Consider the following 14000-nt stretch of genomic DNA (forward strand, 5'->3'; position numbering starts at 1 on the left):
CCATAATCAAATGATAGTATCGTTAAATGAACCATCTGTAATAATACAAACAAGGTGATGTTTTAAGTCTGACTAACTCATCTCGAATATGTAAACATGTTCATCTTACTATCCATTTTCATCCATTTTTATTCCGAACTGCTCACGCACACCGGAAGTAGTTTACAGGAAGTTGACCATTTACAGATGGCGGGTGTTTTGATCTGTCATAAGCTTTGCCTCTCGACGCCATCAGTGTAATAAACGACATTCCAGAATAATGAATTCTAACCAAGCAGAGGTAAGCTGACAGCTTCGATTTCCGTCGCCCAATAATCAGATAATCCAATTCACCTGATACAGTACAGTGACCAGCTAGAAAATACCTAGTACGTAATTATAATGATTATCCGCTGAGTTAGTTGTCGTCTTGACCACCGCCGCTACCACCACGTATCGCCATCACCACCAATGTCGTCGTCGTCGTCGTCGTATCATCATCATCATCATCATCATCATCTCATCATCAAACATTGTCAGAGTCCGGATATGTCTAATATCATCATCATCATCATCTCATCATCATCATCAAACATTGTCAGAGTCCGGATATGTCTAATATATGTATGGCCCCAACAGTTACACCGGGCGTTAGGCCATCATGTTGACAGACAGTATAGCCGGGATGATATCACAAGTATATCCTCTGGCCACAGATTAAAGCCACATACTCCCAAATAACATAAAAGTCTAGTTGCACACAAGCATTAAAATGACCACTGGCCTGGGCGCTTGACCGGGAGAGTCCTTGAGACATAAATGAAATAACTCCCGCATTTATTTTTATCGCGAGATCTGCCACGGAGCCGAGAAAGAGGCTATAACAACGTGCACTGCACTTTAACTAAACATTAACTACACACATGGCCGTTGTTTACATATCGAGTATGCCTAATAATGCTTTCATTTAAACATATTAACAGAATATTTGCGTAATAACTGAACAAAATAAACAAACATACATCTAAATACTTAATTTTAAAATGTAGCAATATGCATACAACAAAACATAGATCCATGCAGTTGATAATGGTTAAAAGCTAACCAGCAATATAATAGACGTTGGGCAAAATCGGAATTCAAGTCTATTCCCTTTTCTTCTCTTGCTAAGTTCCAACGATCATTTTCTTTCCTAAGGAAATACTCTGGTTTCGCCGATTCCAGTCCCTATATACATTTCTTTTTGGCAGAATCTGTCTTCGGCATTCCGCCATTTTGTATAGACCGATAACCCGCCCGTTGCATTATGGGACTATTTTGCATAGAAACTTGGTCTGTCGCATCCCCGGACCTAGTTATTATTTTTGGGAATTTCTCGTTACACTTTCACAAATACACATTTTCCTCCAGTTTGTTTGGTACTGTATGTATTAAGTCTGAAAACTGTAAAGAGCTCGAAACGTAAACCGTTCTTTGGGAGTATATACCGTATTTGACCTAATAAGGGCGCCCCTACCTTTTTTCAAGGAAATAAATCTTTGACTGAAGAGGATGCCCCTACCTTTTTTCAAGGAAATAAATCTTTGACTGAAGAGGACGCCCCTACCTTTTTTCAAGGAAATAAATCTTTGACTGAGTGTCAAAATGGTGTTCAAAAGTAATAATTCTTGTGAAATGTTTTGCTACTTTATGTGTACAATTTTCTTCAGCAAATTAATTACTTGAACACAAGTTTTCACCACTTTTTGTCTATTCCTACAGATGACATATCAGTGCAAAGAGCACCCGAAACTAAACACACATACAAATAATAACTTACCATCTTTATTTGAAGATAAAGTAAAAAACTTCATTCTTGTTCATAAATTACTTTTGTTCAGAACAGAAAGCTAGTAAAATATATTGTAAGTCAATTACTAGGTAAAAAAAACCAATGTCTGGTATGATCTGGGAAATCACCTGTGTCTATAAATAGAACACAAAAGAGTTCCATTTGAACATAAATGGTAGAACACACGTTCTCTGGTCTAAAGATCAGCTAGCATGGGGTTTACAAGTTTACAGGAATATTCAAGTGATATTTAATATATGATAATGAATAGATATCTTCAGATGGAATATATTTAGGACTGAATATTTTACCATTTCCATAGCCTTGGGTATTCTGCTATAAGGTATAAGTCTGTTTCATAAAACTTCAGAATAACTAATCTTAATAAGGGCGCCCCCACTGTCAATTACCTGCGCCCTTATTAGGTCAAATACGGTATGTGGCTTTAATGTCTATCGTCTGATGTTTGGGCCTTAGAAAACTCAGGCTAGTTGCTGCCTGGTGGTTTCCTTAAATAAGTTCCTCTTCTGCATTCCTGATCCTCTATAAAACTCATCAAGTAGTCTGATCATGAGTTGCAACTTTCTTTACAATGAATCTCTCATGATCTGATTTCCAATTCAAGGTAAGGATTACACAGCTAGGTCAAGAGGCAAAAGTTTTAGCTGCAATATAGTATAGGATGTCCATATTAAGCCTATAAAACATACCATATTTTGTTGCAGTGTATATTTAGTTAAACACTGCAAGTTAAAAGGAGATTAAATATAAAACTCACTTTCAAAAATAATGAAAGAACAAAATATACATTGTATTAATTTGAAAACTGCTGCAGGAGAACTTTTAATAATTCATCTGCTCATAATTTGTAAGAAATAAAGCAAGACCAGATTTAATTACATTCTATCATCACAGCTCAACCCCATGTACCACAAAATTTAAAGATGCATAATCATATACATTTATTGTACCTTCTAGAAGAGGAAGCATCATTATTACTGTTTAATCAATTATCTCGAACCCTTGAAATTGATCATTTCATCCCTGAAATCGGAAAGGTAAAAACAAAGCTACCCCCGGATTGTATAATTCCCTGAAATATGAGTCAACACTGTTTTTGAAAAGTGAAACATAGTTTTGTTACATAATTTGTTTTCATTACAAAATTTATTTAGAATGTTTTGCAATATAATCTAATCTAATTATTTCTTACTGCATGATGATGTTACACTTTATGTCATTTTATGACAAATTTTAATCACATTATTAAGTCCCTGAAATACCAACACAATCAAGCAAATGTGTTTACTGTTCTTTTCTTGATAATTTTTGTAGATATTGGAAAAGCTCTTGCACATGAAGAAGGAGCTAGCAAGAAAAGAGAAAAAGCTGAAGGTATGTATTTTTTTCTATCATATCAATATAAATTAAGATTTACTTAATCAAATTTGTACATTTTTTGGGTTTGTGTTATACAACATAACATTGCAAGGATACATAAATCTGCATATGGAAATAATCAGATGTGTATCTAATATGTAATACTTAGGTAGCTTACGAATACCTACATGTATATTATGGAACATTTTAATACTGGAGTAGCTCAATATAGTTTGAATTTAGTTGGTGGGATCTTGTATACAAGTATCAGCAGTGAGATTGATATAATATCTAGTCAGACTAATCAGTAAAGCCAAATTAGACATGTCTTGCTGATGCTAAAAAGTTGTTTTGGTATACCCGGTAACTTATTAACACTATTAAAAATCAAAAGAAATGAGTGGAATCCCTGCATAGGCATTCGGTTATAATGTCATTTTTTCCCACAGTTCACCTGTTTATCTCCAGTTTTAGACTTGAGAGATTTCTGTCAACCCCTAGGGTATAACAGATAGCACATGCTAACCTTCTGAACCAGAAGTACTTACGGAAGTAACATTTTGAATGAAGTATTGTGAATTGATTTTAGACCTATGTTTTCTTGTGTAATGATATTTTGGGGTTGTGATGGGTACTTCTTCAAATAAAGACATTCATGAGCCGACCATGTGCATTTGTTTACAAACATTTTTTTTTGTAATATTTTTTTCAAGTTTATAACAATGCAAATATGTCATATATAAACAATTTAACTCTCACACATTTTCATTCATTCAATGAATCTTCATTCATAATTAATTTCAGAATTAATTGTGATTGTGTCAAATTGACCTATGTTAATTAAATTAAATTACATATATGAGCATTGTTTAGAAGTGATAGACGCAGGAGAGAAGGTCCTAGAAGTTTTAGATTAGAAAGTGAAATGAGAGAGAGAGAGAGATTAGTGGTGGGGGGGGGGGGGGGGATTGGGAAATAAGGATTCTAAAGTGCCAACAAGTTCAAGGGAGTAAACAATGTATACATTTAAAAGTAAAAGTTTTCAAAATATTTTAAAGTTATGTTGTTTTATTTTGGCAAAAACTGATGAATGGGTTTAAGAATTATTAATTAAATTTTTTCCATTCAATATTAAATTTTGATAAAAATAATTCACCTTTATTAACCACAATATATTTCTGAGTATGATATGTATCTTTAATAACATTCTTGAGAGCCGCTATTGACAATGGTGTTTGTAAACATCTCACTCGGTAAATATAATGCTTTATAATTAAAATTATAGGTATTATCTATCCTACTATAGATACTATTTTGACGAAATAAACGAAAAATGAAGGTTTCCTTATCATAACCAAATGGGATAAACAATGCATCAAGAAGGAACTCAAAATTTTGCAAAAATTCTTGTACTTTCTCACATTTCCATAGTGTATGAATAATTGTCTCTGTCTCAGACTTACATTGAACACAAATAACACTATACTATCTGTAAGAGCAACTTTAAATAGATAAGAGTTTGTTAGAATGTGTTGGTTTATTCGGTATTGTAACCATAGTAATTTAAATTTTTTAGTGACAGTAAAAGGTATCATATATATCATTTTCCATGTGTCCTCATCAAAATCAAACAATTCATTCCATTTAGTTTTCCCTGTGGATTTGGTACTATTTTGGCACAACAACTTATAAAAATCTTGAGTTCCTCTCTTATGCTTCATGAATACATGTACTTCTAAATTTAGGGGTATATATGGATAACTAATCAACATATTTAAAGTATCATCATTGGACATATAGTTTTTGATAGTGTTAACAATACCTTGATATGTGAGAAAGTTAGTGTTTACATCAAATTTTTGTGAAAATTCCACAAAATTACAAAAAGTATTAGAATTATCTTTTAATAAGTCATTTATAACAACATTTTCAAACCATTTCTTAAAGAAAACACTCTTGTTTCCTATTTTATAAATATTTATTATACCAAATAGGCTTTTTCAGTATATTTTTTTCTCTCCTATAGAAACTTCTTTATCTGCTAATTTTCTCCATGACTGGAAAACATCTTTCCAAAAAAGGTTTTTACATTTGTCATGAATAATTGATAAATATTCTGAACCACCTGTTTACAAACATGCGTTGACCACCGATTTGATATGCAATTATTTGAAGTGGTGGGAGAAATATAATCATTCCCTACCTAGTGAGTATGACAAAGAAATCTCAACCCTCGGTGAAATTCATTAATGTCCAACCCTCGGCAATCCTCAGGTTGGATGTTTATGAATTCCCCCTCCGGTTGAGATTTCTTTGTCACACCCTCAAGGCAGGGAAAGATTCTATTAATCTAAGCCATAAACTATATTATAGATTACAACCATTACCAAATAGAAAATTACAATTTTTGTATTGGCATTGATACCAGGAACTAGCAAAAGAAAAGTGTACTCACTATAAAACTTAAGACAGGAATGGGTGATGGATAATTTGTGCTTTATCTAATTAAGACATGAATGGGTGATGGAATAATTTGTGCTTTATCTAATTATTTACTGATTTGCTTTCTCAGAAATGTGCCCGAGCAGTCTCCGCTAAGGAACATGTTAAAAGAAGACTGAGAGAACAGGAAGTACTGGAAGGGAAGGCTAATGCTCATCACTTGACCTCTGACTTTTGTGTCCCTTCTCTAGTCTCTTCTGATACCTGTCAAACCTATAAGTCTCCCCATACAGAGTCAAGTCACAGTACTGCTGAAGTGGGCCCAAATAGTGAACATCTGTCTGCACACTTCAACACGAACAGTGGTGACAATGATGGGCATGTGGAAATAATTTCTATTCACAGCAATGCATGTTTAAAACCCAAAGAACATAAGTCAAAACATTTCAATTGCAACAGCAAAGAGGATGATGTTATCTCTGCACATAATTGTAAGCATGTTACAGACATTCTACCATCAGAATCTGACTCTGATAAAAGCTTGAACTGGAACTCTTCAAATGAAATGGTTTCTAGTGCTGAACATCAAAGTAAGAGATCTTTGTCTCTTAAAAGGAAAAGAAATGTGTCGAAGCGCATGGCAGATACTTCAACTTCTAAGACAAACCCCCCTGTTAACCTTACACTACACACTGATGGTGGGGTAGATCACATTCCTGTACAGAGAACACCGAACATGAGTGGAAAGTCAGCCTCCATTACTGACTGTATATCATATGATGAGGAAAAGTTATCAGAGGTCGTGTTCAAACAAGTAGAGAAACCCAGCCCATTGAAACAAAAAAATCCCATAGATAGACTGAAGAAACCAGAACCTAGTTCAGAAAACAGCAAAGTCAGGAATAAGTCTGTGAAAAGACGACGGAGGACCATTGGAAGAATTTTGGATATTGATTTGGAAAAGGATGTAAATTTCCAGCATAGTTCAGAATCTTCTCAAAACAGTGAAGAGTATGAAACTCTTAGGTTGATACAGGAGAGTTATAGATCAGGGGTAGACTACTCTACCCGTCATGGTAAAACTCATAACCTTCCCTCAATGCTTTCATCAATATTTCAGTACTTCATTGATGAAAATCGGCGACAGAAAGAACCGAGTGATTTTAGTCTCCCAGTAGAACAATTTGGAAGAATGATACGAAAACGCTTAAAAGTGACAACAGGGAAATTATCAGATAACTCCAAAGAGGAAGAAATGACTGACAAATATGAGCATCACATAGATGAGTCAAGTCTGAATTCCATAGAAGCTTCCAAAGATTTGTTCCATCCTGATACAAGAGGAACAAAGTCAGCAGCATCATTTCCGGATTATTCTCCAAAGTTCACAATTCAGGATGACCTTATAAGGACTGAAAAAGTTAGTGGTGACAATTTAACATTAGCAAATCAATCTGATTCCAAAGCAGGAGGTGTAAATGGTGACAAGATTACTCCAATCATTGAGGGAACTCCCCATGTATCTGAACAGTGTCCACTGGTATCATGTGACCATACCAAACACAAACACAACAAAGGTTGTGACTCGGATCATATGTATAAAAATGAACTGTTGTCAAGCTCTAACAGTTCACTATTAAACAAAGACATAAAGGTGTCAAGGAATTGTTTTAAGGGTGGAGAAACGCCAAAATACGACACTGAGAGCTGTGACTTTAGTGAAGAACATATTCCTTTGTCACCTGCCCTGTTTGGCTCGCCACCTGATAGCCAGCTGGGAACTGGGAATTCCTCTTCTGTTGGAGATTGTGACTCGCAGGACAGCCAACTCATCAGCATCCGCAGAGTCAACAAAGGGGAGAGACTCAAACATCTTGGCTGTATCAAGGTAAATCACAAATAAAACAAATGTACGAAAGGTTAAAAAAAAGAGTTGCAATCACCTTATTTATATCAGACCAAACAAATGAGAGAACTGTATCAAGGTAATCACAGGTAAAACAAAAGCGAGAATCTCTGCCATCCTTGTAGTGTCAAAGCTCAAAAGGTTATCACAAATCAAAGGTTGGCAGTCGCAGAGGCGTGGCAATGTTATAATGTGTGGTATTAAGCTTTTCCGCAAATCAAACCCAGAAGACTTGCATAGTGTATTGGGTAGGTTTTGTATGGTGTGGAGACGGTGAAATAATGCCATTAATCAGCACTCATTGTACTTTGTCATATTGGTAATTAAGTTTCCTTTGGTAATCAGAGATTTTGAGAAGTTATTTTAGAAAATATACATTTATTGGTAACTGACAGCAGGGCTGTCTGAATAGTAATATATCTACACTACAGACAGAAGAGATTTTTGATGTTTTTAAAACAGCTATTAGCATCCCCTAAAAAACTATATCAATCAAACAAGTGAATTGAATTTATAATCATCAATAAAAATGTGTTTTGTTTCAGTTTTCACAGCAAGATTCACTGAGGTGTGTTGCCGCTTGCTGTATTCAGATTGTACGGCGTAGAACAGATGTGTTGTTGTGTATCGGCCAGTCAACAATGAGTTTGTGGAACCAAAGGGGAGACAACTACACATGCATTAAGTCATGGAAGCTTGAAGAGGTTTGTATGATATACAATGTAAATGTAAGCACAGTGTGGATCAATTTAAATAAGATCAGACCTACTTTTGACCTTTAAGTTGTCTTTAACCTTTCAACTTGATTCAACAGTCTCTAACTTACTTAATTTTGACCATTTGTACCTCAAGTTCCAAATAGTTGACTTCATCTCAAATTGACTTATGGTACTTCACTGTATAAAAGATCTAGGATTGTAAAGGGCCCATCTTCTCAGATTTGAAGTCTGTGCACTGATATGCTGCTAAGGTGAGTGAAGATGTTTTTGGCATTCACAGCGGATTGTTGGACCTATTTTGCTCCTTAGCCCAGTACATGTACTACACGATATGTCCCTTCCATTTCCCAGGACTATAATTCAGTGGAGTGCTATACCTTCCCAGCTGTGTTCCGGGACAAGTTCTGCTACTTCCTGGTTGTGCTGCGTGGTGTTGGATGTACCGCCCAGGTGGTTCACTACAATGCCAGAACAGATCATCCCCAGCTAGTACAGTGTCTACAGGCAAACAGGTAGGTATGGTTCGGTAGAATCTAAGATTCTGGTCATCCAGCTGATGCAACTGTGGTCATTGTCATTGCATATCTATCATTTTTTGTCTTCGTTAAAGGTGAAGGTCAGAGATGTACTGAAATAAATGCAAATTGATTTGGTCCTCATGAATATATGCAAATGAGTTGATTCCTGATGAACCATTAGAACATGTGTGCTGGCAGCAAAGTTCATTCATTCATTCATTCATAAGCAAAGGGAGATCATCAGGTTAATTCTTAGGTATCACAATATTGATGACCATTCAAAGATGTATTGTTACTGCTTGCAATGATATGATGCATACACCTCCACACTGCCCACACGTATCCTTTAATAGTATGTAGACCTATGTTCTGCAGTACAATATGTATTTTTGTATTAAAATGAACATGTGAATACGTCTGTATGTGTATATCCCTATGATATAATAACCTGTTTCTATCCAATTTCATTTATTTGTTGCAGTGTTACTGCCTGCTGCCTGAGTGTAGAAGCTTTAGCTGTGGGAGATACTAATCAGGATAAAACTAGGGTCACCAAATACTCTATGGACTGTGATGGTCAGCTAACAATCCAGCAGGAATTTGACCCCTCTCCGGGTGGTTCAAGTACACCTAGGTGTTTGAAGCTTGTAGAAAATCTCCAGTCAGCACTAGCTCTCTGGTCCTCTACCAACACATTAGTGTTATGGTATGTCAACAAAAAATTTCCAGCCCTCCATTTGTCAGTCCCCGATCTGTACTACCAGAATTGACTATAGTTTGGCCTCCATCCATCAGACCCCTACCTGTACTATCAGAGTGGACTAGAGTTTTGGCCTCCATATGTCAGTCCCCTACCAGTATCATGCACCAGAGTGGACTATAGTTTGGCCTCCATCCCTAAATCCCCCACCTGTATAACCAGAGTGGACTAGAGTTTTGGCCTCCATCCATCAGTCCCCTACCAGTATCATGCACCAGAGTGGACTAGAGTTTGGCCTCCATCCCTAAATCCCCCACCTGTACAACCAGAGTGGACTAGAGTTTTACCCTCCATCCATCAGTCCCCAACCTGTCCTACCAGAGTTGATGGTAGTTCCCCCTCCATCTGTCAGTCCCCTACCAGTATTACCAGAATTGACTATAGCTTTGTCCTCCAACCATCAGTCCCCAAGAGTACTGACAAAGTCAAATGTACACAGAATAATGACAAAGTCAAATGTATACAGAATATTGACAAAGTCAAATGTACACAGAATAATGACAAAGTCAAATGTACACAGAATAATGACAAAAGATATTTTTATTTTTACTTTATTTTTATGACTTATATATTTATGTAACCAGCTGTACATTATAGAAGTTGAATGTCTTGGGGTTTTTTAAGTGGCCAATGGGTAATGTTGCATCATTCCAGGAACACAGAAACAGGAACACTGGTGTGGACACTTGATCTGTCGCTGACTTGGCCCGAGATGTCTACACTAGTCACAGCAGAATGGCAGCAGGTCAGTACAAAATCAGCCTTGTGGTAAGTAGTTATACTGTTAGTCTTTTGTTTAGTAGAAACAAGTCACGTCCTTACTTTATCACAGATTTTAGGCTGTCAATTAATTTATTTTTACTGATTTCAATCAGTTTAATCTCCTTACAAAGTGGTTTTTAAATAGTTGTAAATAAACAAAGTTCGTAATTAATATTCCTTTAAAGGAAATGATTAATATATATAATGTTCTACTCATATGTTGTATTACCAGATTTACCGGGTACATGGCTTTACAACATACATGTACAGAAAAAACTAGTTAATTTGTTCATTGAAGTTACAATGGCTAATACATGTTAACAGGTTATCTGTTAGTTTTAATACCCAGTTAAAGTGTAATTTCCTCTTCTTAACAGGAGTATTTATTGCTGTCATTGCTGACCGACAAGAAATCAGACGATGCTGGTGTTCTATTAGTGGTCAATCCCGAGACGGAAGTCAGCAAAGTATTGGTCCAATATACTGCCACAAGCTGGGAGGGGTGCGTACATAAGGTTTATCTTCTATATACTTTCCACATTATGATACTGTGGATTTTTATATTTACGCTTAATACACAGTCATTTGGCCACGAAAATTCCACCGCATGTATTAGTGGTGTGTATGGCATTCACATAACAGACAAAAAATTCAATAATAACAGTTGTGAATATTAATTAAAGTGGGGAAATTCCCAAAGAACCAACGTCCATTCAGTGTAGTTTAGGGAAATGTTTGTCATCTAGTTGTGAATATTGTTATTTCAGAGTGAAGTGTATTGGACAGCTGGAGGACAGCATTGCTGCCACTGACCACAGAGGTCAGACTTGTGTGTGGGATCCCTATTCTGGTCAGCTGTCTTACCAATGTGATCCCTGCACTGGTATCAAAGGTCTCGGCTGTTACTGGAGGAAGCTCGTCACCATGTATGATCATTGTGTACACATATTTAAATGATATAAAACTTTAGAGCCAACACTGTACTTCTCATAAAGGTAGTGTAGGTTCTGTTATCCCTTGCTTGGATGCCTCCAGGTTTACAGGGCGATTGAAGAATAGGAACTAAAAAGTAGTGGTCAATCAAAACAAGCCAAGGGTTATCAGATTAGTATCTTAGTACTGCATGTCTACTGGTTTCGCCCAAACATGTGGGCTTCTTCAGGACCTGAATCTGATAATCATGGGCTTGTTGCAATGGAGTCGTGAATTGACCTCTACTTTTTAAATGATATTGATATGTACACATCAATATGTGACATCACTATTGGGTATGTACAATCTGTGACTACAGATTTAAATGACATCATTGTGTAAAGTCATTTTACACATATTTGAGTGACATGACAATAAAACCATATTTCAGTGACATCACTTTATACAATCTGTGTACTCATATTTTCATGACATCACATCGGTGTACACATCTTTATACGACATCATAATCCCATATACGATCTCTACAATACATTACAATTACATCTATTATTGTGTGCTCTTTATCTCAACTTCTGTCCATATCCTTGGCATCCATTTTATGTGTCAACTTTTACTCTTTTGCTCTTGATGTTTTCCAAGGTGTAATGATGTGACATCACTGCATAATCATTTTCTTATTTAATTATTGAAAAAGCCAGCTAAACAGTTATGATTTCTTCTTCAAAATCCTGTTTGTTGTTGTTTTGTTAAATAATATACAAGTTTCTACTTCATAGAAATTTGGTTAAAACTGTGATCTTGACGAATTGTACAATTATGGAAATTATTATTGTTGACATGCTATATAACATTAAATGTTGATGTTGAAGTGTTGTTCTGGTGCTGATTTATAATATATTTATGTAATTTTAGTGTGCCTGGCTAGTTGAGCCAAGCAAGCTCATGCCTCGATGCAGCATCAACCATCCATCTATTATATTGTTCTTTGAAAAAAATTCTTCAGAACAGTTAAGTGTAGAGTTATAATCTTTTTCTTAATCTTTTGCCTGTTTTTCTAGATTTTGCAATCACTCTGAAATTTTTGGGGATATACCTGGGCTATCTGTATAGTGCAGAATACAGAACAGTCACTGTGGTATTTCGGAGGTTGTATTTCAATAATAGTTTTCAAACAATAAAATCTAGTTCTAATGAAATTATTTTTTTCTCAAATTGAGTGACATTTTCAGATAAACTGTTTTGAAAACTATAGGCACAGTTGTTTTCTGTAAGATCATCTCCTTAAGTGATACATTGTACAACTTTTGGACATTAAGGTATCTTGTATCGTTGAAAACCCACGAGACTCTGCACTGTCGTTTGTGTCACTAAAGACAAGTCTCATGGGTTTACTATGATTGATATCTTATTGAATAATGAACTGTTGATGAAAATCTGAGGTAAACCTTCTTTGAGAATTAAATGGTTAATTTATTATCATATTTTAATATCTATTTGAACCTTCTATTATTGCTCAATTACTTCAAACATTATCGATATATGCATTTGTAAGATTGTGCATCAATCAAGTATATATCAATAGATGTCCTAAACTTAGTGATAACTCTTTTAGAGAGGATTGTTTATGTTTATTGTCTTACCAACAGTCATTTTTAAGTGGAGTCTCCTTGAAGTAACTGGTGGCTACCTCATTTAACAATATACAGGAGAGCCGTAGCATGCTATCCAGAGCAATTGGGATAGGGCTTCTTAACCAAGAACACAACAGCACAGGAACAGTCTCTCATATCATCTATTTCATGTACTTTAATTACAAAATTAACCACAAATAACAATGATTGCTTTTATTTCATTCTCTCATTACATAGTGCCATACCATTCCATGACTAACCATCAATACATTTTCCAGGTATAATGATGTGACATCACTGTATAATCATTTTCTTATTTAATTATCGAAAAAGACAGCTAAACAGTTATGATTTCTTCTTCAAAATCCTGTTTGTTGTTGTTTTGTTAAATAATATACAAGTTTCTACTTCATAGAAATTTGGTTAAAACTGTGATCATGACGAATTGTACAATTATGGAAATTATTATTGTTGACATGCTATATAACATTAAATGTTGATGTTGAAGTTTTGTTCTGGTGCTGATTTGTATTAATATATTCATGTAATTTTAGTGTGCCTGGCTAGTTGGGCCAAGCAAGCTCCTGCCTTGATGCAGCATCAACCATCCATCTATTATATTGGTTCTTTGAAAAAAATTCTTCAGAACAGTTCAGTTTAGAGTTATAATCTTTTTCTTAATCTTTTGCTTGTTGCTAGATTTTGCAATCACTCTGAGATTTTTGGGGATATACCTGGGCTATCTGTATAGTGCAGAATACAGAACAGTCACTGTGGTATTTCGGAGGTTGTATTTCAATAATAGTTTTCAAACAATAAAATCTAGTTCTAATGAAATTGTTTTTTTCTCAAATTGAGTGACATTTTCAGATAAACTGTTTTGAAAACTACAAGCACAGTTGTTTCCTGTAAGATCATCTCCTTAAGTGATACATTGTACAACTTTTGGACATTAAGGTATCTTGTATCGTTGAAAACCCACGAGATTCTGCACTGTCGTTTGTGTCACTAAAGAAAAGTCTCATGGGTTTACTATGATTGATATCTTATTGAATAATGAACTGTTGATGAAAATCTGAGGTAAACCTTCTTTGAGAATTAAATGGTTAATTTATTATCATATTTTAATATCTATT

General features: G+C 35.2%; 1 protein-coding gene across 2 annotated transcripts; it reads left to right on the forward strand.

The window, feature by feature from the left end:
* Positions 1–141: 141 nt before the first annotated feature.
* Positions 142–13767, forward strand: LOC117333097. 2 transcript variants are annotated; one of them, XR_004533829.1, is made up of 10 exons: positions 142–280; positions 3146–3205; positions 5763–7520; positions 8084–8242; positions 8609–8769; positions 9257–9481; positions 10190–10280; positions 10675–10799; positions 11065–11872; positions 13143–13767. XR_004533829.1 is itself a non-coding variant. In XM_033892233.1 (9 exons), the coding sequence occupies exons 1-9, from the start codon at positions 260–262 to the stop codon at positions 11252–11254; spliced, it is 2790 nt and encodes a 929-aa protein (XP_033748124.1). In that variant the 5' UTR covers positions 142–259; the 3' UTR covers positions 11255–13103. The 2 variants fall into 2 exon arrangements, 1 of the variants encoding a protein (XP_033748124.1); XM_033892233.1 differs by lacking the exon at positions 13143–13767 and having other exon boundaries at positions 11065–13103.
* The last annotated feature ends 233 nt before the right edge of the window (positions 13768–14000 follow it).

This window comes from Pecten maximus, chromosome 1 (genome assembly GCF_902652985.1).
Source record: "Pecten maximus chromosome 1, xPecMax1.1, whole genome shotgun sequence".
Classification (NCBI taxonomy): Eukaryota; Metazoa; Mollusca; class Bivalvia; order Pectinida; family Pectinidae; genus Pecten; species Pecten maximus.

Coding starts and splice junctions, on each gene's coding strand:
- LOC117333097 (XM_033892233.1), top strand. CDS start 260: ATGAATTCTAACCAAGCAGAG. Junction 7,521..8,083: donor AACATCTTGGCTGTATCAAG/GTAAATCACAAA, acceptor GTTTTGTTTCAG/TTTTCACAGCAAGATTCACT. Junction 10,800..11,064: donor ACTGCCACAAGCTGGGAGGG/GTGCGTACATAA, acceptor TTGTTATTTCAG/AGTGAAGTGTATTGGACAGC.